The 26,769-nt window shown below is 51.8% G+C and overlaps 1 protein-coding gene across 1 annotated transcript in view; it reads left to right on the top strand.

Annotated features, from left to right (window-relative positions):
* Nucleotides 1–26,151, top strand: part of CCDC12 (coiled-coil domain containing 12) — a 56,349-nt gene extending 30,198 nt beyond the window's left edge. Inside the window, exons 3-9 of the mRNA XM_012665325.1 lie at nucleotides 5,088–5,158; nucleotides 22,032–22,111; nucleotides 23,612–23,673; nucleotides 23,913–23,947; nucleotides 24,983–25,059; nucleotides 25,148–25,231; nucleotides 26,051–26,151. Of these exons, the coding sequence (XP_012520779.1) occupies nucleotides 5,088–5,158; nucleotides 22,032–22,111; nucleotides 23,612–23,673; nucleotides 23,913–23,947; nucleotides 24,983–25,059; nucleotides 25,148–25,230 (408 nt within the window). The 3' untranslated portion in view covers nucleotide 25,231; nucleotides 26,051–26,151. The remainder of the gene's footprint in view (nucleotides 1–5,087; nucleotides 5,159–22,031; nucleotides 22,112–23,611; nucleotides 23,674–23,912; nucleotides 23,948–24,982; nucleotides 25,060–25,147; nucleotides 25,232–26,050) is intronic.
* Nucleotides 26,152–26,769: the final 618 nt, after the last annotated feature.

Raw genomic sequence — 26,769 nt, 5'->3', positions numbered from 1 at the left:
AAAGAATAATAAGAAAGTATGATAAGCCACTTTAAGCCAGTAAATTCAGTAACTTAGGTGAAATGAATATTCCTTGAAACACAAATTAACAATCTGACTCAAGAAGAAATAGAAAATCTATATAGTCCTATATCTAAAATCTTCTCCCAAAGAAAACTTCAGGCTAAGATGGCTTCACTGAGGTCTTATTGAACATTTAAGGAAGAAATAATACCAATCCTGCACAACTCTAAGTTTATTTATAAATTTTGCCTCTGGTAAAAGGATTTCAAATATTAGGAAACAAGTCAGGGCTATTTTGGGCAGGGCTGTTTTGAGACCCCTTGAAGTCCTGCCTCAGATGTTCCCTTCTCCTGCAGGCTCTTGGGGGAGGTAAGGCCAGGGGTGCAAGGCCTAGGAGTGGAGACTGGAGCCAGGGTCGGAGATGTGGGAATACCTCCAGGAGTAGGCAAGTGAGCTGTGGGGAGGGCCCCAGTCCAGGCTATGACTCTTCTGCTGTCCAGCCACCAGTGTTCCTGAGAGTTTGACTCTTCTGGAGTTGGTGGAGAGAGTAGTAGTTAAATTGGTAAAGAGTTGATGAAGGTTGTCTAAATAGGCTCTGGGCTAGTCCTTGAGGTGCTCCAGAAGATGCCCCATGCTGAGAGGGACTTGGGGAAGGGAAGGGCTGTTAAAGCCTGGATGTAAATAGGAATGGCCATAGGTGTGTGTCCTGGGCCAAGAGTCAGACCCTGATGTGCACTGGGCCCAGAGGAGTGAGAGGGCCCTTTGCCTGGGGATGTCAGCCGCCTTGAGGAGGTGGCCTTGGGGTTATCAGAGTGGACATTTCAGGATTTGAGACAAAAGGTTGGGTGTGAGAATGTTCTGGACAGAGGCCAGTGTGAACAGGGTACAGGATGGGTCATGGGGTCTTGGGAGACTGCACTGCCTCGGGCCAGGCAGGTGGGATTAAGGCGAATGGCTGTTGTCCTGGGGATTTGGGAAGCTGATGGAGCTTTGAGCAGAGGCTCAGTGTGATCTGACTGGTATCTTCGAAGAGGAGGCCAGCAAATGTGGATGGATAAGGTGGAGAGAGACTTCGGGGAGATGGGTTGGAGAAAGAGGGGGAAGTGTAGGAGGCAGCTGCATGCTCCAGAGTGGAGGTGATGGCTGGCTGGCAGGCATAGCTGGAGGGGAATAGTCAGGGCTTGGTTGTGGTGGGGACCTAAGGAGGTGGCAGAGGAGAGTAGGGATTGGGAAGGAGGGAGAAAGGCAGAGAAGTTTGGGAAGGGTATGTGTAGGGAGGGCTGAGGCATTGAGTCTGATTTAAATGTCACAGGATGGACGAGGTGTCTCTAGGTTCCCGGGGATGCTATGTACCCAGGCCCTGTCTGCTCTACTGCTGGGTGACCACCAGGGCCTAGACCTGGGCTTGGGCTGGCTGTGGCTGCATCTGAGTACACATGGCCAGATCTGAACCTCATAGGGAGCACAGGAGAGGCAACTGGAATCAGAGCTGTTTTTAGAAACTTAATGCCGTTCTTGATAGGCTGTTTCTTGTCTCGTTGGCAAGAACACAGGACCAGGATCAGGAGGACCTTGATTCAGACCTGCAGCTACCACTGACAGGTTCTGTGACCTTGGACAAATCTTTTCCTTTTTTCTTTCCCTGACAGCCATTTCCTAGGTTACCCCCTGGGTTAAATTAAGGACCCTGCAACCAGTTAGCCTGGGAGCCCTTCAGTTCTGAGGCTCTTTGAGTCTCTTAGGCAGGGGTGGGCTTCCAGGCTGGTCTGCACCTCCATCCACCATACCAGGCAGTAGGGGTCCTACCTTATAACCTAGACCAGGATCACCCAAAAGCTATTTTCCTTCCCATGAGCGCTCATTGTGCTCACTGTGAATCACTCTTTTTTTTTTTTTTTTTTTTTTAAGATAGGGTCTCACTTGCACGCCTGTAATCCTAGCACTCTGGGAGGCCGAGGCGGGTGGATCGCTCAAGGTCAGGAGTTTGAGACCAGCCTGAGCAAGAGTGAGACCCCGTCTCTACTAAAAATAGAAAGAAATTAATCGGACAACTAAAAATATATAGAAAAAATTAGCCGGGCATGGTGGCGCGTGTCTGTAGTCCCAGCTACTCGGGAGGCTGAGGCAGAAGGATCGCTTGAACCCAGGAGTTTGAGGTTGCTGTGAGCTGGGATGACGCCACGGCACTCTAGCCCGGGCAACATAGTGAGACTCTGTCTCAAAAAAAAAAAAAAAAATAGGGTCTCACTCTTTTGCCCAGGCTGGGGTAAAGTGGTGTGATCATAGCTCACTGCAGCCTCAAACTCCTGGACTCAAATGATCCTCCTTCCTCAGCCCCCCCGAATAGATGGGACTATAGGCAAGTGCCACCACATCTGGCTGATTTTTCTATTTTTTGTAGAGGTGGGATCGGGATCTTGCCATGTCGCTCAGGCTGGTCTTAAATTCCTGGCCTCAAGCAATCTTCCTGCCTTGGCCTCCCAAAGTGCTAGGATTACAGGCAAGAGCCACCATACCCAGCCCTTGAATCACTCTTTAACAGGAAGACTGGAGCACTCCTTGTCCCCCTACTTATGTGCCTGTTCATTTGTTCACCTACTCCTGCCATAGATGTGTATCTTTATCTTTCTTGAGCCCCTGCTCTTTGCACAGCATCCCAGGCTGGGGTCATCCTAAACTTCACTCTGTCTACAGAGCTGGTGCTGTACCCCACCCACCACAGTGCTGGGCATTTTTTAAAAATGTTATTATCGTTGGGTGTTTTCTCTCTTATTAATGAATAACATGGCCTTTGCTGAGGCACTTGAGTGTCTCTGGGCCTCCAGGAGGGTGGTGGCAGTGGTTTGACCTTGCCCGAGGGCTGGGAAGGGTCATCTTATTTGTAAAGCACTCCTCCCAAAGGCTGGTCCCTTTCCTGCAGTTCCTTCCCTCTTCTGCCGTCTGGTTCCATTTAACAGAACCTCTATGGAAAGAGGCCTTCCTGCCCAGCTGGGGACCTTGCCTACCCAGCCCACTTTGGGGAAAGCAGAGCCCTTTCTGCTCTTTCGTCTCTGCCCTTACTCACCATGGGCAGGCACTTAAGGGGGTGGCCTTCAGAGAGTCTGCTAGCTGGCAGTTGGGAAGAACTTTTTGTTAGACTGTCTAGGCTTCTGGCTTACTGCATTGGCTAGCCTTTAGAGGTGTGCATGTGTCAGCTGGGCCTCTGTGGAGGCCCTGGAAGTCATTTGGAGAACCCTAACTTGTTTCTCAGTTAAGCGTTTGTACTCTGCTCTCCCTTCCTCTTTGCTATCATCAAGCATATGCCTCTGTGCCCCAGAGCCTGGCTGGCTGAGCAGGGGTGGGCAGGCTCTCCCCAGTCTCACCTTTGGCTCCCGTTGCCTTAGAACACTGGCCAGGACCCCTGTAATCAGCCCCTAGCTGCCTTGACAATCTTACCTGGCATTGACCTTCACCCCCCTGCTTCTCCAACCACCTGTGTGTTCCTCGGACCACACCCTGCCTTTGCTCAAGCGGTGTCCCCGCCAGAATGCTCTTTCTACTCCTGTCCCCTCATCCTGTAACACCCAAATTCTGCCCATGTGTCAGTGGAAAGTCCCTCACCTATCCCCCAAGAACCTTGTTGACCCCTCTCATGTAGCTGTTGTCACTTGGTCATTGATTTTGTTGCTGCTGCCTCATCCCCATGAGATGGAGCTACCTCGAGTGGAGAGGGGAAGGGGCATCTTCACCTGTTTGTGTTACAGAAGCCTTTCTCTGGGCCAGGCCTCCAGCCTGGTTTTGGTGGTTTGCTCCCTGCTAAGTTGTGTGGCCAAGAAATGGTGGGACCTAGTTGTTGCCCTCAGGGTCTCCATGATGAACTCTGGCAGGAAGTGACACATGAAGCAAATGCCGCTTTCAGGGAGGCAGTTGTCAGTGACATAAACAAACCTCTCGCAGAGGTAGTCAAGCAGATATTTTACTTATAATTTATGTCAGCTCAGCTCATTCTTATATCTGTTGCCGCAGGTTGCCTATGGAAGGAGCTTACAGGTATCTCTCAGAACATTGCTCCGGTGAGAGTCAAAGGCAGGTTGCTGCCAGTAATGAAGTGAGCATTGACACCTCCAGGGAGCCAACCCTGGCATACAGGGAGACCTGCGACAGGGCTCTGTCTGGAGGCCTCTCAGTCCATGCACTGGGCCCAAAGTGTGGTCATACGCATTTTAGCATGCACATGCACACCCCGTGTGGCAGTTTGTGCACAGGGCAGGCTGATTTAGCAGCCGTGATGATGTAGGAAGGGAGAAACCCCAGAAACGTGTTCTGCTGCAGGTGGAAGCAGCGTGGCAATTTCCTTTTCTTGTGGCCCTCAGTGCACCTGGAGAACAACATACCATGTCAAGGTTGAGATGAGATGAACATGACTTTCCTAGACTTAAAAAAAGGTGGAGGTCGGGGGCAAGTGAAAAGAACCAGATTTAGAAGAAATTTCTCTCATAGAAACTTCAAACTAATTACCCTTGCCTCTTTCTCCTGGAATACATTGCGAGCCTGGGCAGTGAGTCTTTTTACAAGCCTGGTCCTAGTTTGAGTTATGCTGCTTCTAAAGGGAACCAAATAGGTATTACTAGAGAGTTCTCTGGCCTGGAAGGGGAGTCAGGAGGCCTGAGCTCCCATCCTGTCGTGGTTGCTGGTGACTTTTCTTCCTCCAGTCTCTCACAGCTCAGCAGGTGGCTCCATCTAAACCCATGAAGTTGGCCAGTGGCTGGCCAGTGTGGGCCCTCTGTGGCACCAACCAGCTCCATTTCTCACCACCTAAAACCTTCCAGCTCTTCTACCAGTGTGCACCATGTGCTTGGGACTAGGCTGGGTTCGTGTATTTTTAAATTCTGCTTGAACAGTTGAGGGGTAGGCAGTGAGGCTCCCGTGTTGTGCCTGTCAGATGCAGTAGGCATGTGCACTGCTTGGAGGCTGAAACACCAAGCTGGTCCTTGCCAGGGTGTCTGGCTCCTGAGATGTCCTATTCTTCATTAGCTTCCTGGGCAGTGTGGACTGGAATTAGGAGCGTCCATCTGAGCAGGTGGCTTTCCTCTCTTTCTTTGCAGGACAAGGAAGATGGGGAACCAAAGACCAAGCAGCTCAGAGAAGAAGAGGAGGAGGAAGGCGAGAAGCACAGGTAATGCCCGTGTGGGGCTCTTGGCCCTGCTCTCTACCCCAGCACCCATAGGTCCCAAGGTCTTTACATCTTCCCAGCTCTGCGTGCAGAGTGTCTGTCCTGTTCCCCTCTCTCCTCCACAGCTGCTTTATTCAGACCTGGAAATCTCGACCGTCTCACTCCTTGGGGTCTTCTCTGCTTTCTCTCCCCCATTTGTCATCAGGCTTTCTCAACCATCTGTGTTTTCTTTCTAACCCTCACATTGTGTGTTTTCACTCCTCTCACGCACCTCTTGTGGCATGGTTCCATCGCATCTACAAAATCAGGTCCCTGTTCTGTACCTGATGTGTAAAGCTCAGCCTGGGCCATCTGGCCCCGTCCAACCTCCTCTGGTTTCCCTATAGCACCACCGCCGGCACCCGACATTTCCTGACCAGCATTTTATCCGTCCCTCTCTTTACACTGCCCCTTCAGCCTGGAGGTCCTCCTCTTCTCTCCTCCACCTTTGCCATAGCAAAGACTGGCTCTTCCTTCTCTTGTTTGTGCTCCCCCCTGCCCCCTGGCTTTGCTCCCTCAGTAGTTCATTTAGAGTATTATCTTCTTTTGCCAAATACTGTCATGTGGTTGACAACTTAAGTTGCCTAAACACAGAACATGTGAGGGGCTTGGATGCCCTTCCCTCGTGGTTGCAGGCACGAGATCTTCCCCCAGTCTTGAGGACTGCGACCTCTACAGAGTTTCAGAGGCTGTTTTGCCTCGAAAATCCCTGGGAGCTGTTTGCAGGAGCCAGCGTGTAGCGTGGCTGATCTTTGTGAGTTGTCTGACTAGCACCCCCCTGCCAGCAGTTCCTGAGGTCTCATGTCCTCCCTCCCACGCGCAGCCCTGAGCTGGGGCCCTCTGCCTGGGGTCCGACTGTGTGTCTTGATTTCCTCTGCCCTGAGCAGCTTCCTTCAGGCAGAGGGCCTGTGCAGGCACCTGCCAACTTGGGGGGGGTGGATCTTGATGCGCTGAGCTGTGCTTTGAGGAGGGCAATAGGGGAAGGGCATGCTCCCTAGAGGAAGCTGGGTAGGCACATTGGAGCAGGCCTTCCTAATGCTACAGCCTTTTTCTGCCTTCACCAATGTGAGTGGAACCTCCCCAGGTGCAGGCCCTCATCTCTGCCTTAATCAGGAGCAGCTCTCAAACACCATTTACACAGTGCTTTCACATCATCCTCACTCAGGTGAGACAAGCACCAGCTCCATGCTGAGAGCTTGTGCTGCTCAGCGTGGAATGCGTCTCCTAGCACTGGGGCAGGGTCTTTTTGTTGGGCCTTAGCCCCCAGCGCTTCGTGTCCCTGGCTGGTGATGTGAGGACAAAGGCCATGTTGTTGCTCCTTTGCCAGGTGACCCCAGACTTGTTTGATTTTGGGGTGGGTGCCTGCAGTTTCCCCCTTTTTATGGTAACTGCTTAGAGGCCCTTTGGTCTTCTGGTTTGTTCTTAGGTTCTCAATTGCTCGCTAGAGCCTTGAGTTCCAATTTCTATACTTTCTTTGATTTGCTGGTGGTTTCTTCTCTGACCCTCCTCCTCCTCGATGAGAAAGAAGAATTATTGGCAAACAGGTGGGTGGGTCGTGCAGTAGGAGACTTGAATGTTGAACCATGTGACTGAATCTCAAACATGGTGTTGAGTGAAGGAAAAAGCAGGTTTCAGAATTAAGGCATGCAGGGCAGGAACATTTATATCAGATTTAGAAACACAGAATGATATATGTGTGTGTTACTCAGTCAACAAGTACTGACTTTATTGGTTGCCTGCTCTGTACAGGAAACCATTCTAGGGCCCAGGGAGGCAACAGGGGACAAAGTACAGCCCCTGCCCTCATGGAGCTGACATTCTCTGGAGGGAGACGGACTGTTAACAAGAGGCAGGTGTGTGATAAGAGGTCAGTTGCTCTGAAGAAAGCAAAAGCAGAAGTGTGGACATGTGCATGGGGAGTGATGGCCTCATATTTGCGCCCAAAGAAGCAGGGAGGAAACAGAATTAGGGAAAGGGTCTGTCTGTGACGTGTGATTTTTGTTTAAAAGAAGAAAAGAGGGAAAGGGACAAACCTGTCTCTAATATGGCAAAATGTTGCTTTTGTTGACTCTGGAGGAGGTGAGTATATATGTGTTAGGCTACTCTCTGAACTTGTCTGTGCTGAGATATTTCGTAACAAAAACAGTGTGAAAAAGAAAATGAAGGGTATATGTAGTTTCAGGTTTCTGTCAGTGAGCCCTGGATAAAAGAGGCCATGCCATGTGAGGCCCCGTGCCAACGCCCTGCTCACCGCTGGGTCTTAACAGGCCGTTTGTGGTGGAGCACAAGACCTGCTCTGAGGCCCTGTCCCATTTCTCACCACAGCCCAGGGCCCAAGCATGCTGGACATTGAATTGGGTTCTGCTTCTACTCAGCACGTTCTTTCGCTTTTCTCTAACCCGGCCTCTTTTCAGGCAGTGGAGTGTGGTGGAACATGTCTGGCCTGGTAATCAGGAGCTTGGAGTCTGGGGCTGTCCCTCTAGAGTTTGGACAGGTGAACTTCTCCAGGAAGCCTGGCCTTAGCAGGGACTGTGCCTGTATTTTTAGCCCTCAGAGAAAAGCAGGCTCATGGGGCTTTAACAGATTTAGAGCAGAGGACTTGCTTGGGTTATTTAGGAAGGCAGGTCAGAGCCTTGGTCACTATAACACAGGGCCAGACCCATGTGGACTTAACCTTAGACTGCAGGGCTTGGGCGTGGGCTTTCTACGGAGAGCAAGATGCAGCAGAGGCTGTCATGTCCAGGAAAGGGGGTCTTTCTCCTTATTTGTACCCCAGGTCTGGAAAGGACTCCCAAGTGGGATGCTTATGGATTGGGAGCAGACTCCAGAGAGCCTCTAGGCCACAGCGCCTCCTACAGCCTCCTTTGGCACTGGGGAGAAAGGGGTGACCTTCTACTCCACTGGAAGAATGACCTCTGAGGTCAGTCACCAGCAAGCATCCGGATTACTTGGCTCCTGGGAGGTGGTGTAACAGCCTGCTTCTTCAGTCCAGGTCAGCCTGAGTTGAGCCCAGGTACCAGGTAGGAGGCTCTGTGGGCACTAGCCCTTCTGAAGTATCCTGAGAGAAGTGCAATGCCCTCTCTGGGCTGCCTTGGGCCAAGGGCAGCAGGACATGGCCTCGTGGAGAATACACCTCTTGAGTTAGGTCTGGTATCTGAGTGGTGGGGAGTGGGTAGCAAAAGCCCGGAGCAGGGAACCTGCAGTGTGAAAGGCTGGGTGGTATAACCTCTTGTTGGGGAGACATGAACAGACATCATCCCATCCCCCAAAAGTCCTGCTTATGAAACCCAATCCTAGCTTTACACAGAGTCACTGGGACCTGGGGCCCAGCGTGGATGGGTGAGGCTAAGTTGTCCCAGGGGGCTGGGTTGGGGGGCACCTTCCCCTCCTTTTCCTCTTGCCTTTCTCCTCTTATGCCCTGACATGGAGTCCTCCCACACAGTCACCCAGCTTGGAACTCTAACCACTGGACAACCCTGTGAATGTATGAGGACCTCAGCTCCCTGTGTGCCCCTATCAACCAACAGAGCAGGATCCGCCTGCCCCAGTCACCCTCTGGGTCACTCAGTGTCCCTTGCAGAGGCCTAGTGGCCAGTTTCATTGATTGATGTAGCTAGTTCATCATGCACTTTTTTTTTTTTTTAACTTAAGGACCTGGGAAATAACAAATGTTGAGGAGATCTTGGTTCCACAGCAGGCCCTGAAATTACAGGAACTAGGCAGATGGAGTGAGCTCAGGATTTGGAAGTAGGTCCTGGATTTGAGGCCAGGGCCTGCCAATTATTAGCTCTCTGCCCCTGGGCAAGTCGCATTGCCTCAGTGAGCCTCAGTGTCTTCAACTGAAGACAGGAAGAAAAAGAAAACTTGCTTCACCTGGTGAATGGAGCAAATGCCATACCTGCCTTCCCAGCCAGTGCCGGGGCTTTGGGCAGAAGGAAGACACTGTGAGGCCCTCCTGAGAGAGTTGCAGGACCTTGAAAAGGCAGAGTTAACTTTTATATGACTTAGGTAACTTTGCACATAGGGCAGTAGTTGGGAAAACAGTGAGGTGGATGGATGGGAGTAGAAATAAGCATATTTGACCAAGAAGTTAATGATTAGGAACCACTTTGTAGAGCCTCGTTTATTTGGTACATTAGATAGTCCTTGGAAATAAGCTGTGTGGCTTCATTCTGCAGATCTGTTTGTCTAACCAGGTATACTGCCCGGCCAGGGTTTGTGCTGAAGAAATGGGAATGTCCAGCAGGATTGGAGGTGGGCACCCCAGGGGCTTGCCCCTCTTCAGCCATCTGGAAGAGTCATTCCCCTGTCTCCCTGCCCATGCCCCTGCCCCACTGCTTGAGGAGACCTTTTTAGAATTATTTTGGCTGCTCTGTTTCCTTTGCCTTTCCTTATACATTTGACAAGCTTGTTAATATCCAGGAAAAAAAGCTTGCTGGGATTTTGGTCAGATTGCATTGAATCTATAGATGGAAATTCCTTTTTAAAAGTTTTATTCCTCTCCTAGGATAACTCCTATCCCATCCCCATACAACTGAATCCCCATCAGGTGGGCATGAGCCCCAGCAGGTCGACTGGCCCAGGCCAGACTCTGTGGGAAGGAGGGATATGTTACCACTCCCAAAAGGGCCCCTGTTTCTCTGGGCTGAATCTCCTCTGTCCCAGCCAACCTTCTTGTGGCTAACCCTGCAGAGGCATTGATGACTCATCTCCAAGACAGCTCCCATCCCCCAGCCCCCTGCCTACTGCTGAGACAAGATGTTGTGCCCTGGAAAGCTGGAGGGGCACTCTTGTCAGCTGCTTTTGTTGTTTTTTTTTTTTAAGACCTCAGTCACTTCCTCCTGATGGCAGGCTGGCTGATATGTGCCATGGAGGTGTGTCTAGGGTAGGTTTTTCTTGGTGCCCTGCCTTATGGGAAGGACTGTTGGGTTGGGGCTGACAGGTGGGAGAAGGGAGGTGTTACACCCTGGCATAGGAGAAGGCAAGTGCATGTCATTACGTGCCTGAACGGGCAAGTCCCAAGCCCCCAACCCCCACAGCCACCGCCTCCCTGTGGCTTTGGATCAGGGTCTGCATACTGTTGGAGGAGTCAGTCATCAGGGACGGTGGTTGGCCCTGAAATGATTGTCACATATTGCAAAAGAAACTAGGCCACTGGCCTTCTTCAGAGATGGAAAACCTGTTCCCCAACTTGACGTTGTCTGTGACTTGCTCATGGAGAGAGGTCCCACCCCAGCAAGGCTGAGCTCTGGCCTGGTGCCCAAACCATTTAGTCAGGCCAGTGCCAGGCCTTCTCTGCAGGTTGGGTCCCAGAGATGGTGTCCACGCACCAGGGTGTGTTGTAGTCTGTGATGTCAGCTTGATTCGACACACATTGCTCCACTCTACTGGTAACAACCAGGGCGGCTCCCACCCACGCCTCCTGAATTATCTCAGTCCTCTAGGCCTGGGGATGTCCCCATCATGGGCAGTGGGGATGGGCTGTCTCATGCTGAAGCAACAGCACAGAGACCTTCAGCTGCCCTGTTTTCCCGACTCTTTCTCAGGTATAGGTCCGGGAATGTAGAAGGATGAATCAAAAGAGAATTGGGTTAAGGAATATGGTGAAGTCAACTCACCATGCGCCAGCACTGGGCACCTCCCTTCTGTGTAAGGGGTAGGGTGGGAGCACAGCTACATCCTTTCTGTGTGGAAAAAATTCAACTATCTTGTATGTTGTGATCTTCTGTGCTTCCAGAGCCCTTTCGTGAAATCTTCACCCCTGTTCTGGGACTAGGTGTGGTCTACATTTATAGGTGAGGAAGTTCAGGCAGGTGAAGTGACTTGGCTAAAATCTCCCAACTAGAAGGAAGTGGAGCTGGCACTGGGACCCCTCCCTGGTTCCTATCTGACATGGCCGGGGTGGAAACAACTGAGCTCTCCAGCCTCCTCATGTTGCAGATGCGGAAGGAGGCTGTCTGCAAGCTCCCAAAGCAGACCACACTCGGCTCTGCTCCACCACCAGTACTTAGTGCTTCCCTTGAATGGGGAGGAGCTGTGGCCTCTGTCCCACATGGCCTTTGGCTAGGGCTAGAGGGGTGGGCCTCAGGGGTGCCAGATATCTGTGGTGAAAAGAGGAATGTCTTTGTCTGGCAGAGTGCAGCAGGGGCTGGCAGAGTACAGCCCAGCGTAGCCCAATGGGGTTGAGCACCATCCACCTCCGCAGAGTGGTCTGTGGGGTGGGGTAGGCCCTGGGAGGGTGAGGGGCAAGAGACTTTGCAGGCCCTGTCCCCCAGCATCTAGGTCCTGCATGGCCAGTATGGCCAATCCAGTTCTCATATTGTGGGCCCTTTGGGATTTAACTCAGCTGCCAATAAGTCTTTACTCCTCTCCTCTTTTTAAATTTAAATTGATATTTAATGTACATAAATTACAGATGTTTTAAGTGTAGAAAACTTATAAAATACAGATTAGCATGTATCTGTATGTCCTGTTGTTTTGTAACCTTTTTCGCATACCATATCATGACTATCTTTTGATAAGTGTAATTCTATAAAATTCTCTATGGCTGCTTAATATTTCTTTGAGAGCACTATGATTTTTTACTCCTTGATTTTTGACATATCAGCTGTTTCTAATTCTTTAAGTACCCATTAGCGGTGGATTTTTCAGGTGGGGTGGATGCAAAATTCAACCTGTCAGTTAGAGAACCTGGGTTAGGTTCTGCAGAGTCGGGGAGAGTGGGTGCAGACCACATGACCCAGGTGTGACGGCAGCTCCAGTGGGCCAGGGGCCTGATTTAACTAACACTTGGCCTTGGCCGTTCCCTGCAACAGCTATTGGCTGTTTATAAACCATCCGTCAGGGGCCTTTTGGTGGGCTTTGGGGCTGACACGGCTGGGCGAGCTTGGGTGGCCATAGCTGTTGATCTTTCTTGGTGGGGTGCCCATATGGGTCTCACTTCCAGCCAGCTCTGGCTCTTCTGGCCTCCCTGTTTTTAGGGGAGGGCATGCCTGTATTATTTCTAAAGCTCCTTCTGCCTCTAACGCCTGTGACCGACTGGATTTTTAGAGGCTGAGGAAGGGTTCTTCAGGCAGCTGGAAGAGTTGAGAGGATGGAGTTTCTGTGGAGGGAAAGGAGTTTCCAGGATTATGCTGTAGTGGCTGGACTTCGCTGGGGACACAGGTTGTGGAATTTTTTCCCTTGAGAAACACTGGGTGCCCAGATCCCTGACTAAGCCACCTGCAACCCGGTACAGGACCCCCAGCCACTCCGTCAGACAGCTTTACTGCTCTACAGTGGTTGCAGGTCCCTGAGGAGCCCACTGGGGGAAGCTGGCATAGGGGTCCACCTCAAGGCCAGAGACTTGGGTTTGGATTCTGGCTCCAGCTCCTCCCTGAACTTGGGTATATCTGCACATCTCTGGATGTTTTCCACTTCTAGAAAATGTCAACAACAACCTCTGCCTGTGTTGAGGGGTGTCTTGAGAGGTACCCGTGGAGAGACAGTGTATGGAGGGTGCTCCTGCTGAGAAGGCGGGTTGTCCCATTCACTGTGGCCCATGATTTGGGCTGGGAGGACATGGGAGCTCCCACTCTTTTTCCTGAAACCCTCTAAGAAGGCGTTTGCCAGGGGTTATTTGGGAGGCCTTGTCCACCCCTTGGGGCTGTGATGTGGCCCTGTCCTGCCATGGTCAGTTCTTGTGTCATGTGCTCCAGATGACCTGTGTCTTCTCTGTGCAGTCAGAAGGAGAGGAGGCCTGGGGTGGGCTGGATAGGAGAAGGGAGGGAGCTTTTATTGCCTTATATTGTACCGTGTCCCTAGAGTGGGGCCAGAGTTGCCTTGCTAGGGGACAGCAGCAGGACAGTCTCCTCTGCCTGAGAGTGGCTAAGCCAACCGTCAAGTGTTCTGAAGGAAAATATTAAACCACCACTAAACAAAAACATCCCCCCAAAGCCTTTCTATTTCCAGTATCTGTGTTCTGTCCCGATCTGCACTTTACCTGTACTGCGTTTTTTTTGTTTTTTTTTTGCGTTTACAGCCAGGTGTTGTAATCGCATTGTTCCAAGCTGTTTCCCATCTCTGGAAGGGCACTGATGGCTCTACAGCTTTAGGGGACTCTGCCAGAGGAGAGCCTGGAGGTGTCTGCCTCATGGCTATTAAAAATTATGCTGCCAGAGACATGGGCATTTAGGATGTTTTGTTTTGCTTGTCCCTGTTTTGTTACTGTTTCTGTGGAACAGTTTCCCCAGAGCACGATCACTGGGTCAAGGGGTTTGAACATTTTAATGGATCTTGAAAGAATGACCAGATCAGCCTCTGGAGCAGTTGTGCACACCATTTGGGAGAGTTGCTTCTCCGCTCGTTTTCATGGTTTTCTAGGGTCTGGGCTTTGGCAGCAGCAAATGAAGCCTTGTTATTTATGTTGGGGACATGGGGGCGAGTCTCTATCTATATGCAAAACCTAAAGCAAGCAGAGGGTTAGTTGGGGGTGGGGTGTTTTCCTGGAAGAGCTCCTGTGTTTCTGTACTCTGAATATTAAAAATGAAAGCCTTCTGTGGTCAAAGTTGCTGAACTCTCTGGCCAGTGCTGGCCTCTAGGAACCCTGCAGGCTCATCCTGGACTTGGCTTTCCCTGTGGTCTGTTACTATGAGGAGAGCCTCACACCAACTCTCCTTTTTTGGCCCCTGATGGGCCTGGATGGGCAGGAGGGACCAAGGTGGCCAGGTGGGGAGGCCTTGTTTTCTGGAAGCAGGCCATGTGGGTCTTCCCTGTCCTTGTTCTCTCTCTGGCTCTGTCTAAGGGTCTAGGACAAGGGTGAGTGTGGAGTGGCCTCAAGGTCTATGTGGTGAGAAAGAGAGGCTGACACCACTGGTGGCGTGAATGAATGAAGTGGGCCGGGGCTATATGAAACCTCTAGGAGCACTAGACTTCTCTGGGGCCTGTTTGCCAGTGATGGGGTTGGACCAGATACATAATCTCAAAGCTTCCTTTTATTTCTACATTCTAGAACTCCTGGGTTTTACAGTTTACTGAGAACACCAACTTTCTCCACCCACTTCCTCTCAGGGACTCATACAGAAGGTGTGAAAAAACACCCCAAAGGGTGATTTCCCCTGAATCTCCCTGGCCAGCCCACACCTGGGGCCTTGAGGAAGACCTCAGGAAGAGTTCACAGTGGTCACATACCTGTTCTGGCACTGGACAGGTCTTCCTGGACACCCAGGAGGAAGCAGAGTAGAGGAAATGGAAAAGGAATGTTTCCCCATTTTAGGAGACTCAGGGAATGTGAACTTGGGCATTGGCCTGTTGTTTTGCCACAAAGAAGTCACTTAGGAGTCTGCTACCCCAGCCCAGCCACTTTCCTGCCTTCTTTGCATCTGTTGGGTACCATTTCTTTGTTCCCTTTGTCTTTGCAATTCATTACAGGCTCAGAGAGCCCCAGGCTACCCATAATGCTCTTTCCTGAGTGCCCTCGGAATTCCTTTATCCAGCCTGAGGCAAGTATATGCTGAGTCTCCCACCCAGCTGCCTGGTGCTAAAGTGCTAGAGCTCAGTCACTAGGAGCTCGTAGGCAAGCCTTGAAGGACAGGCGAACAGCCATCGCAGGGCCGTGCACAGAGTGTATTGGCTGCTGCGTAGAGGGTAGAGAGGTAAGTGGGGCAAAGAGGGCCCAGGAGAAGAGTGGTCAGTTGCACCTTGGAGGGGGGTGGGGCTGTTGGGGAAGGGGAGGCACTGCCCACAGGGCTCCCCGTTGAAGCTCAAAGCCTATTATTGGATTGGAAAATGTGTAGCAGACAAGCTGGTCTCTGCTGGGTGAACAGGCTGTGGGGCCAGTTCCATGTGAAGTTTCGACATGTTTTGGGAACACTGGGGACCCTGGGTAGAGAGAGGAGTGCGAGTGGAGGCACTGAGGTGGTCGCTGTGTCTGCCTCCTGTGGAGAGATAACAAAGTTCAACTCAGACAGTGGCTGCCAACATGGAGGGGACTGTGTGAGTGGCCCAGGGCATTTGGTGCAAAGGGCAGTGTCCTAGAGGCCACTGGGCTCACTGGACTGCCCTTCTTCCTGTAGACTCTGGGGCAAGAAGCCTCCAAAGCATGGCCTGGTCTCTGCCTCCCTTTGGCTGGGGGGCAGCCTGGCCCGGGGCCACAGAGACTGGTGGTCCCTGGAGCTCAGCTGCTGGGTGCTGCCTGAGACAGGCCCTGCCACAGTGCTCTACTCCTGCGGTCCCCGACCCCCTGTTAGGGACCGGGCTGCAGAGGGTGGGCCGCTCCCCATCACTCCCTCACATCACCACCTGAGCTCTGCCTCCCTGCTACCTGCACCCCCATCCGTGGAATAATTGTCTTCCATGAAACTAGTCCCTAGTGCCAGTGCCAAAAATATTGGGGACTGCTGCTCTACTCCATAAACAGCCTCTCTGTTTCCTTTTTGTTTCCTTTTGTCTACTTGGTTGGTTCTGTGCAGAAAGAATACTGATTGCTATAGAAATTCTGGGAACTACAGAAAATCAAAGAAGCAAGTAAAAATCACTCCTAATCACTATCAATATTTTTGTTGTTTTTTTCTTTCTATGAATTTTCTATTACATGTCCAGAACAATCCTTTGCAAACATTTTTAACAGTTATATAATGATCCATTTTAAAATGACTGTAGCTATTTGGGTGTATCTTTGTATATTAATACCTTTTGAGTTTCTGAGGGATTTGTGTGGTTCAGTATTCAAAAGGCATTACAAAGGTACATAGGGAAAAATATATTCCCAGTTGGGAGACCACCTTTGGGGCCAGCTTTTTGGCTTCTTCCAGAGGTAGGTTGTGCACAGATATGCAAATACACTGAGATATATCCCTTCCCCTACATGTTCCTTTTTACATGCAGGATAGCCTACTATGCTATTGTTCCTCACCTTGCTTTTCTCAGTCCAACAGTGTATCTTGGCATTCATTCCACAAAAGTTCCTAGAGAGTGTCTTCATTGTCCCTTTGGCCAACAGGCATGCTACTGTTGGCGCGGACCATACGTAAGGCATATAAACAGAGTTTGCAGGATACCCTCTCTCCCCTAGGAAAGGGTTAGCTCCAGGAAGGTGCTCTTGTGTTTGTGTCCTCCAGAGCACCTGGCTCAGGTCTCCTTTTATTTTGCAGCCTTAAAGCTGGCTGAAAGGCTGGGGGATCTCCTGGCCTGGCTCTCTCCCACACCTTTACCTTTGGCTCCTTGAGAGCTGCGGATTGTCCCACACTTCCTGTGGCTCATTGCCCAGGCATTGTCTGAGGCATGGGAAGGGCTCCTGGAGTTGAACCCTGTCTTCTCTTTCCGGTATCCAGGTTTCAGTCTAGGTGCCTTCCACACCCAGTTCTGAGCAGTCAGGGCTGCAGAGATGAGTAAGATAAGCCAGGCTTCTGGCTGGCCTGGGTTCCAAGCTCATGGAGACCAGACAGGCAGGGAGAGACAAGTAGGGAGGCTGTTCTTTGACTAGGCTTTAACTGCTGGTGGTGCGTCCTAGGTGGCCCTGCCACTCGATGTGTAATGTGCAGAAATAGGTACATTCCTGCCACCCTGTGGGCCACACAAGGACGACTTTCTATCCACTTTGTTACTCTCACATACAATGCGGAGTATTTTGAGGGGCCTTGGCAGGCCGTGCGTGTGTCTGCTGGGCTCTTTGTTCCCAGCTGCATACAAGGCTTTGGAAGATTACTCTCTACACTGTCCCATCATAGACTAAGTCTGCCACGCTTGTATCCCAGCAGGTAGAGCTCTCAGGGTCTGGGGAAGGGCTTCTGGGACAGCAGCGTGGAGTGCGAAGGACGAAGGAGATGAGACCTCGATCCTATAGCAGCAGTCCCCTAACCTTTTTGGCACCACAGACCAAAGACAATTTGGAAGACAATGTTTCTATGGACTGGGGGTGGGGAGGGATGGGGGGCAGAGGCGGAGCTCAGGCAGTGATACGCAGCCCAGTTCCTGACAGGCGCTGGACTGGTACTGGGCTGCAGCCGGGGGGTTGGGGACTGAAGTCCTACAGGACACAGCTCTGTTCAGTGTTGATGTCCACAGCCTACATCATTCCCACACAGCCTCATGAAAGATGAATGTCCTTAATTTCCATATGGACATCAGTGAAGCGATGATCCTTCCCATGTCTCAGAAGCATCAAAGACGGGATTTGGAGCCAGGATGTACTGTTGGAAGTCAAGGCTCTTGCACCTCCTCGCCTCAGCAACCTTCTCATTTTAAAATGCGGGTAGCAGAACCAGCACTTGGCTCCAGTGGCCTCCAGAAGGGTGGCTTCCAGTTGCCAGTGACTGCCCGGTGAGTGCAGGCTGCTTCAGCATTTCCTGGCTAGCTGACAAGTTTTTGGGTGTTGGCCTGCCCTATTGGTCTGGCTGGCACGGTGTAGTCACACTCTCCCAGTCTCCAGGAGCTATGGCAGCACCAGACGCTGTAATGGGCGCCTCCAGGACAGCAGCATGGGCCTGCTTTGTGTGTGAACCTATTGTCTTACTGTTTGTTTCTTGACTTTCCTGTATCTTAATGCTGGTCGTCTTTTGGATTTTTAAATTTTTAATCATTTCATTTCCTTCCTTTGTTGTTAATTATATGCTCTTTTTCTTTTAGTCACTTCCACAGGAATAACAACATATACATCCTTATCAAAGTCTAATGAAAAATAGTAGTACTTTTACCATTTCCCATACAGTGCTAGGACCTCAGAACACTTTAATGCCATTTGCTGCTCTTTCTGTCTTTTGTGCTATTGTAGCTACATTTTAATAAATTCTACAAGTCATTATTACTATTTTATACAGTCAATATTCATTTGGTTTATGTATGTATTTACCCTGTCTGATGCATTTTTTCCCTGCAGTTTCATGCTTCCACCTGAGATCATCTTCCTTTAGCCTAAAGTACTCCCATTAGTATTTCTTGAATAACAGATCCACTCATGACTAATTTTCCTCCCAATTTTTCTTTATCTGGAAAAGTCTTTCTCTTGAAGGCTTTTAAGCTAGATTTAGGATTCTGGTGTGGCATTTTGTTTTCTTTCCCCACTTCATGATATTATTCCATTGTCTTATGGTTTTCATAGTTTCACTTGAGAAGTTGGCTGTCAGTTTCAGTTGTTCCTTTGAAGGCTGTGTGTCTTTAAAATTTTGTTTGTCTTTGGTTTTTAGTAGTTTGACAATGATTTGCTTGGGTATGCTTTTCTTTGGGATTCATAATGTCTCTTTAATTTATGGTTCGATGACTAATTCTTTCATAAATTCTGTATGATTTTTTCATTTTGTAAAATTTTCAGTCATTATCTCTGAATATTGCTTCTGGCACTCTAATTATATGTATGTTAGCTCTTCTCACCTGTATGTCTCTATGTCTTTTCTGTATTTGCAACTTTATTCCTCTGCGTCTCAGTCTGCATACCCTGCAGTTCACTAATCCTTTCTTTAGCTTAGGCTGCTGTTGAGCCCATTTATTGAATTCTTAATTTGGTTCTATTTTTGAGTAGTAGAATTTCCATTTGATTAATTTTTTTCTTATTTTTATTTTTTTAAATTGAGATGGGGTGTCACTATGTTATCCAGGCTGGACTTGAATTCCTGGGCTCAAGCAGTCCTCCTGCCTCAGCCTCCTGAGTAGCGGGACTATAGGTGCACACCACCATGCCCGGTGTTTGATTAATTTTTTACAATTTTTGCTTCTCTGCTGAAATTGTCTTGTGGTCTCCTTTCCTGAACTTTTGTTAAGTGCAATTATATAAAATTTCATTTCTGGTAATTCTAACATCTGGATCTCTTATGAGTATATTCTATTTTTTCTCATGGTTTTGATTGAATCTTGGATGTTGTGATATTGTATATGAAAAATTCTAGAGAAAATTTGAGGTTCTAGATAATTTATTTTCCTCCAGAGAGAATTTATTCTACCTTCTAGCAGGCAATTAGGCTAGGGGTACCCTGACCCTCCCTTTCAGGACTGATAAAGAGGCTTCTTCTCACCAGTACCCCGTTACATCGTCCCCTCTGCCAAAAGGGCAGGCCAGTTAACAACTGTGCTGATACCAAGCTATGTTTCAGTCCCTGGGAAGAGTGGTCTGTTTCAGGTTCACCCCTGCTCTTAGGATGGGGCTAATGGGGGTGGTCACAACAGAAAGTGGGCGGCGGAGGGGGCAGTTTGCCAGGGCCCTACTCCTTGGCTGCCTTAAACATGCATCTCTCTCCATCCCCTGAGATTGTAAGAAGCTCTTCTCAGCCTCTCAGCTTTACAGCCACTGCTCGTAAATGGACAAAAACTTAAGAGGAAAGAAGTATCCGATGTGAGGCTCACTTTGTTGCTTTTCCCTTATCTCCATGATTGCAGCCTCTGAAATCCTTGTCAGTTTGGTATTTCTCCAAGGCCAATAAATAGATTTTTAAAAATATATCTGTTGTCAGGTTTGTTAACTTGTTTGAAGAAGGGAGGTTCAATCCTGGGCCTGTGTTGGAAAGGCCAAGCCCCCCAGCCCGCCCTGGGGCTCCAGGACCTCTCCCAGAGACTCCTGCCCTTTGGCAGTGGGGGAGGTCTGCCAGGGGAGGGCAGTTACGTGGCATTAGGGAGGGGAAGTCTCTTCATTAGCTCTCGAACATTCAAATATGAGTCAGGAGAGGGCTTGAGCCCGGCTTGATAGAGCTGGACACACCCAGCACAACCTCCATGTTTATAGATGTGGAAACTAAGGCCCAGAATGAGACCATCCGACAGTGGTGGGGACTCGGGTGTTCTTGACGGCTTGACCAGTTCTCCGCTCTGGAGCAGGGCAGGGCTTCTGGCCTCTCCTTTCCCTGCTGTGCCCTCATTCCAATGTCTGCTGAAGCCATGGGCGGCAGGGAGGGGTTGGACGCATGGGTGCTCCTTGCCGCTGTGACCTCTGGGTACAGTTCATTGAATCCTCTCTGCTGCCAACTTCTCACAGAACCCTGGAGACAGTTTCTGAGAGTGGCAGTTTTTTTCCTCAATTCCTGCAGTTTTCTTCCCACACCCAGTTTCTCTTCCTCTTTTCTCCCCACCCTGTTGTGAACGAAAGTCGTTGCACCAAGTCATGCTTCACTTTCTCTCCCTGTGCTTCAGTGGCCTGACATTTACCCCCAGGCCCAAGGCAGGCATGAGGGGTAGCAGGACAGGTGGGGTGTCCCCATTCCTTAGGGATGCAGGCTCTGGGAGTGTGGCGTGGGCCTCCTCCACGGGTGATGCTGGTGCTGCGCCCACCCTCACCCTGTCACGGGCTCAGCCCCAGGTCCCTGGCGGGAGGGAAGGAGATGGCGTGTGAGCTAGGGTAACGAGCAGGTGGCACTCTTGAATGGGGGAATGAATTTGGTATCTGAAAGCCTCCAAGTTCAGAGCGCTGCCACTTGCCAAGCTGTGTGGCCACAGACATCAGCTGCCTCACCTCTGGCTTGCCTTGTCAGGGAAGGGGAAGCCAGCCTGGCTTTTGCCTGGCTCAGACGGAGGGCGTGGGAGATGGCAGACTGTGGGAGGCCTCCTGTTGGGAAATTGTTCCCTGCCCAAGAGGCCCAGGCCTTTCTAAGGGGCCTGCAGTCAAGGACCAAAAGAGGTAGTGGGGAAGGACCCACAGCCCACGCTCACCTGGCTGGCACGTGAGGGGCCACTTCTCTAATCCTCAGAGTCTAGGTGCCTGTCCTAGTGTCTCTGTCTTGCCTTTATGAGGCCCAGCAACCCCCAGGAGCTCTCACCCTGCTGCACTGTGGAGTTGCTGGGGGCCCTCTCTTCCTGCGGGCCTGCTTCTGTGTGGGGTGGGGGGGATTGGGATTTGATGAGTTGCTGAGCTGGGGAGGCCCCCAGTGAGCTCTTGGTGCAGCCAGCCTTGCCTGAGGAGACTGAAACAGGAGGAAAAGAACGTAGTTGCTGGCCACAGCTCCTACTGTGGGATTTTGGCCCCTCATGGCTCCTGTTGGGGTCTTGGGGTCTGCCCTGGTAGCATTTGAAAGACCTTGCAGGGGTGGGAGCTGTGCAGTTCTCATCACTACTCAGGTGAACTGTGGCTTTCCCAGCTTTGCACACGGTCTGCCTCTTCCACAGCCCTCCTGGGCCTCTCCTGCAGTCATGGAGCGAGGTCAGTTTCTCATGTGCTTTGTGCCTTGGCCCTGTCCACTACAGCCACAGGCCTGGACACCGCCTCCTTCTGGAGTCCGTCCACGTTCCCACCGGCTGCAGGCAGCCATGCCCCCTCTGAAGCCCCCAGCACTCGCTTGCCTGTCCACTTGTCACTGCTCCTCACTGCCACGTGCCTTTGACCCAGCACACCCAGACCCTTGTCACTAGTAGTTGAGGGACGACATGTCGTTGGCCCAGGGCAGGAAGGCTCTGGGGAGGGGGCCAGGCTTAGGGACCTAGCGTGTGACCACTGGCTTTCTCTCTAGGAGTAACTCGGCCCAGGAGTTCTAGCCCTGGCTGGGAGACACACCTTGCCTTGGGTTCAGATTTGCAACCACTGCTGTGTTACCCTGTTTCCTTAGCTGTCAAGCGGGGATACACCAGGAGACACCTAGCGAATGCTCCCTAGGCATCCCTGGCCCCAGCTCTGGAAGAGACCCACACCCCAACAGAGCAGGCAGGGCCTTTGGAAAGCAGCCAGTCCTGCTGCTAAGTGGCAGAGCAGGGGGCCGCGGGGCCTGTCCCGGCGACACTCTATTCTATGCTTCCTTTTTCACCAGGCCATCTCCAGAGGGATCAGAGAAAAGTCCGGAAGTAACCAGCTTGTGTGGGTTCATTGCCTTTTAACTTGCAGTTGTATGAGGTGATTGAGACCATGTCACATGCTTGACCTCATCTCTGCTTGTCCTCTCTGCCCTCTTAGGGAACTCAGGCTGCGGAACTATGTCCCCGAGGATGAGGACCTGAAGAGGAGGAGGGTGCCCCAGGCCAAACCTGTTGCAGGTAAGTGCATTGCCTTTCTCTGCCTCTGCTCCCTGGCGCTGTCAGTTGCCCTCCACCTCAGCGAGCTCTGCCCTCTCGGCAAATAATCAGCCGCGCCAGGGCAGGAGTTGGGCCTCCAGGACCCTCCATCACCATCTCACGGCAGATGTGAAATGCTCTGACAGAGGCTGTCAGAGCACTGAAGAGGACTTAAGTGCCTACTCAACCCTGCTTCTACCCTGGGGACCTGTGAGGGGTCCTAGAAGAGGACATGTCCCCTCACAGGACTCCTGTGAGCTGAGAAGTGGACGTAACCCTGGGGCCCTTGGGCATCAGAGCAGGATGATGGGGCCGGTGGGCTCTGGGTGGGTCAGAGTGAGAGACCCCGATGAGGGGCTGAGCATTCAGGCATGCAGAGCAGCCGGTGGGCAACACAGGGCACAGACGTGGGGGAGGGCCCAGCCCAGAGCTTGCCCCTTCACTGTGGTGTGGGGAGCAGCACAGGGACCAGGAGCTTCTGGCTGTCCACCTGACTCATGCCAGGGAGCTTCTCAGTCATGCGGATCTCTGGCCTCTGGTGCTGGAGGGTCTCCGTTTTTATTCTTTATTTTTGTTACCAACTTTTAATTGTAAAATAAATGAATAAATACATTAATATTGTGAAAAAGTAAAGTGTTGCCCATTTGTCCACATCCCAGTCTGCTCCTCCCCTTTTCATCCTAAAATCCAGACACTTCCCTGGCAGTTTGCTTCAGGGTTTGGGCTCTACCTCCACTGGCCTGGCTGGGCAGTGGCACAGGAGGGCAGGGTGGAGGAGGGTGAGGAGTGGCTCTGGGCCTCAGGGTCAGGAGGCAGCCCCAGCCCACGCCTGCAGCTGGAGTGAGGTGAGGCCCAGGGAGGGTGCTCCGGGGGTTGGTGAGTGCCAGGGGGTTGCAAGCCCAAAATTATTATTGCTTCCTGCTTCCGGTTTCTGACCCCTTGGGGCCAGGACCCTCCAGGTCAGACAGTGGGGAGGCCTGCTGCACTGGCAGTGGCTTGGTGGAACCAGGAGGTGCCTGTCCCCTCATCTTGGGAGCACACGCCTGAGGTGGGATAGGAAGAAAAGCCACAAGTGGCTCAGGCCAGGCCAGGACCCAGAGGACATCCTCAGAGCCCAGGAGCCCCGAGGTTATGGGGAAAGCCAGTCCTCAAGGCCGTTCACAAAACCGCACCTTGTACACGTGCAGGCAGCCCTCTGGGTTCACAGTTGAGGTTAGCGTCCCTGCTTTCTGACTGACTTCTGTTGGCTGCTTCCTGCTGTCCCATTCTTGCACCCTGGAGCTGGCCTTCATCCCGGAAACCCAGGCCCCTTCTCCAGAGCTGCCTTTGCAGGGGCTTTACCTCTGGCTGCCCGGGGCCAAGGAGAGGTGGGTGCAGGGAAGCCTGGGGTCCCCTCCTCTCCCTGGGGCTACAGTAGACAGTGTCACTCCAGAGTGGCAGCTCCTTTCCAACAGGCCTTTGTTGTTGTCTTGCACCCTCTAGTGGAGGAGAAGGTGAAGGAGCAGCTGGAGGCTGCTAAGCCTGAGCCTGTCATTGAGGAAGTGGTGAGTGCCTGGGCCACCCTGTCCTCCTGGCTGCTTCTGTGTCCTGCTGTCCTTCCCACCTGCTCTCACTCTGTCCCCTTCCTTCTCTTCATGTCTTTATTCCGTTTCCACCTCCATCCTTGCTCTCGTCCCCCTCCTTCCTCCTTCCTTTTCTCCCATTTCCCTACCTCTCTACTCTGTCTTCCCACTTGCCTGGGGCTGGACCCTCCAGCCCTGATGTGTGTCTCCTCCCTCCCCAGGACCTGGCCAACCTGGCTCCCCGGAAGCCCGATTGGTGAGTGTTGCCTGTGCGGGGTGGATGCACACTAACTGGGGGGCTTCTAGTGCCAGGCGTGGGCCTCGGGCTGGGTCCTTCCCCCTCACAGTGAGGAGATGGACAGTACAGACAGAGCTACAGGAGACACTTAGCGTTGGAGCTAAGTGCTGAGAAGGACATAAATGGAGCAATGAAAGGAAAGTGATGGGGAGGGTCTCACACAGAGGGAAGCAGCGGGTCCCTCAAGAAGCCCCTTCTGAAATGGTGAGAGCCCCTATTCCAGAAAGTCCCATTTGAGCAAAGCTGACCTTTGTCCTTAGGAGACCACAGTGTGAGGGGGGATGGAGGGAAGGGCTGACACAGGTTTCTGTCCCTGTTTTGCCACCAACTAGCCTGTTCCCCTCTGGCCCCAGTTCCCTCATCTGTGAAAAGGGGATGTCCATTTATGTCACTGGGCTGAGAAAGAGGGTGAGAAAGGGTGCTATAGGCCGGGAGGCCTGTGTCTTCCTTTACTTTGGGCCACACATAGGGGCTCTGTCCCTCTTGCCTGGTTCTGGGTCAAGAACTTACCAGCTAAGGGCATTATAATCTGATGAAACAAAGCCATGGGGTGTGTGTCCTAGGAAACCCAGAACCAGAGAGAACAGGCTGAGTGCACGTGCACTTCTGGAAGCCCACAGTGGAGGGGGCGAGCCTGTGTCCGGGGGAGGAGCAAGGCCCATTGTGGGTTAGATCAAGTTACCCCCTGATGGTAACTGGGGGGACCAGACCAAGAGAGGATCCCTGAGGAGCTACCCACCCTTGCATGCCTTGGCTCTGCCCCCCATGTTGCGTGGGTCTGTGGTACTAGTCCACTTATCTCAGTGGGATGGGGAAGGATGGCTGGTGCTGGGTTTTAGAGGGCACAGAGGAGAGAGAGGAGCATCCTGGCCTCCTCCCCAGGCAATGGATGTGATTTCCGATGCCAGAGGGCTGCAGGAGGGGAGGGGCCCAAGGCCTCACCAGGCTAGCCTCAGCCTCAGCCTCCTGCCTCCCTTCACCTCACTGCTCCAGGGACCTAAAGAGAGACGTGGCCAAGAAGCTGGAGAAGCTAAAAAAGAGGACCCAGAGGGCCATTGCTGAGCTGATTCGTAAGCGCAGGGCCTGGCAAGGTGGGGTCCTACCCTCTGGGTGGTGGCCCAAGCGCAAGGCCCACCCTCTGTCTGCCATCCATTCCAGGTGAGAGGCTGAAAGGCCAGGAAGACAGCCTAGCCTCTGCAGTGTACTCTACCACCGAACAAGAAGCCTGCGACTCTGACTGAGGTGTGCCCTGTCCCCCTGCACCTGTCAGGCCTTTCCTATAGGTGGACGGTCTTAGGCAGGGTCAGGGCTGGGCTTGCAGTCACCTCCAGTTTGGCTTCAGAGCAGTGACTCTGCGCCATCAAGTCTGAAGCCCCAGTGAGTGAGGTCTCCTGAGTGGTTCCTGCTGTTCTTAGTGAGGGCAGAGCCAGCAACAACTCTGGAGCGTTCCTGTGTCTGTACATATGTATGTATTTTGAACTTTGTTTAGTCTCTGGAAATAAAGTCAAGTAGACGCCTGTGTGGCAGAAACCTGTCAGATGTTGCATGGGTCCTGGGGTGCTGTGGGTTTGGGCTCCAAGACAGGGTGGCCACAGAGCTGTGCTTATTAATAACCCCTGTGCTGGGCAGGGCATGTTGAGGCTGGAGGGGTGGGGAAGGCCCAGGGCTGACCATCTGGGACCAAATTCTGGCCCAGTGCATTGTCAGTGGAGGTCATTTCAAAACCCTTGGGTGACATAGGCAGGATCTGAGAGAGTTGTTTTAAGACTTCCCCCAGGCCTAGGCCTTACAGTAGTCTGTGGGACAGCTAGAGAGGCTCTCACTCTGGTCTCCTGTGGATCCCCTCACAGTGTGAGAGAGAGAAGGGAGAGACTGGGCCTTGGCAAACCCCAACTTGGGACCACTCCCAATTTGAGGCCTCTAGCACTGTTTTTCCCACTCTGCCCAGCCCTAGGCAGCCCCTTTCCCTGCTCCACCAGTCAGAACTAGACTATGGCTCCTCTAGGACAGGGACTGCATTGGGAGGGGTGCTTCACTCTGCTGAAGACTTGGATGTTGTAGGCTGTTTCAGGTTTGGACGCCCAAAGTCCTGGCTTTAGGACCATGAGCGTCCGCCGTGGAGCTGACTCTCCAGGTTGATTGGCTGGCTGCATCATCTCTGATCCAGGTACCCATGGCCAACTGGAATTGCATCTCCTCCAGGATGGTCACACCCTTGAGTTTCCTTCAGAGCTTCCCCTTAGCCTCCTGCCTCTGCCCTAAGTCATCCAGTGTGTTCTTCCTGTATGCTGTGCTCATCTCCGGTGGACGGCGCGAAGGACTCTGGTTGTAGCGGTGGAGTGAGTGCGTGCACAGAGACCAGCACACTCACACAGTAAATAAATCCTTTAAGTCAAAACTATGCAACTGCTCTCAGAAGGTATCCTGTGTAGGAAAGGAGCAGAAACTTGTAGCTGTGAGTGAGGGCTGACCTGGTAGGTGGCCAGCTTCTGCATTGAGCAGTGAGACAAGGTCAGGACTCAGATTCCAACAAGGGTCAGTGACCAAACATGCCCACAGTTGTCAGGGCTAGAGTCAGGCTTCCTTTCCCAGGAAGGATGAAAAGACTCCCTGCATCTCTTGGGATTGCAGTTGGAAACAGGCAGCAGAAGGATGTGGACACCTGGTGGCTAGCAACTAAGTTCCTGTTTAGCACCAGATTGGACTGGAGTAGGGTTATCTCACAGTGCAAGAGCCTAAGAGCTAATGAAAGGTGTGCTTCTGATTTCATGACCTTGCAT

Source organism: Propithecus coquereli, unplaced genomic scaffold (genome assembly GCF_000956105.1).
Source record: "Propithecus coquereli isolate 6110/MARCELLA unplaced genomic scaffold, Pcoq_1.0 Scaffold1, whole genome shotgun sequence".
In the NCBI taxonomy this organism is placed as follows: Eukaryota; Metazoa; Chordata; class Mammalia; order Primates; family Indriidae; genus Propithecus; species Propithecus coquereli.
The sequence above is the reverse complement of the archived record's forward strand: the minus strand, read 5'-3'. Positions and strand labels throughout refer to the sequence as shown.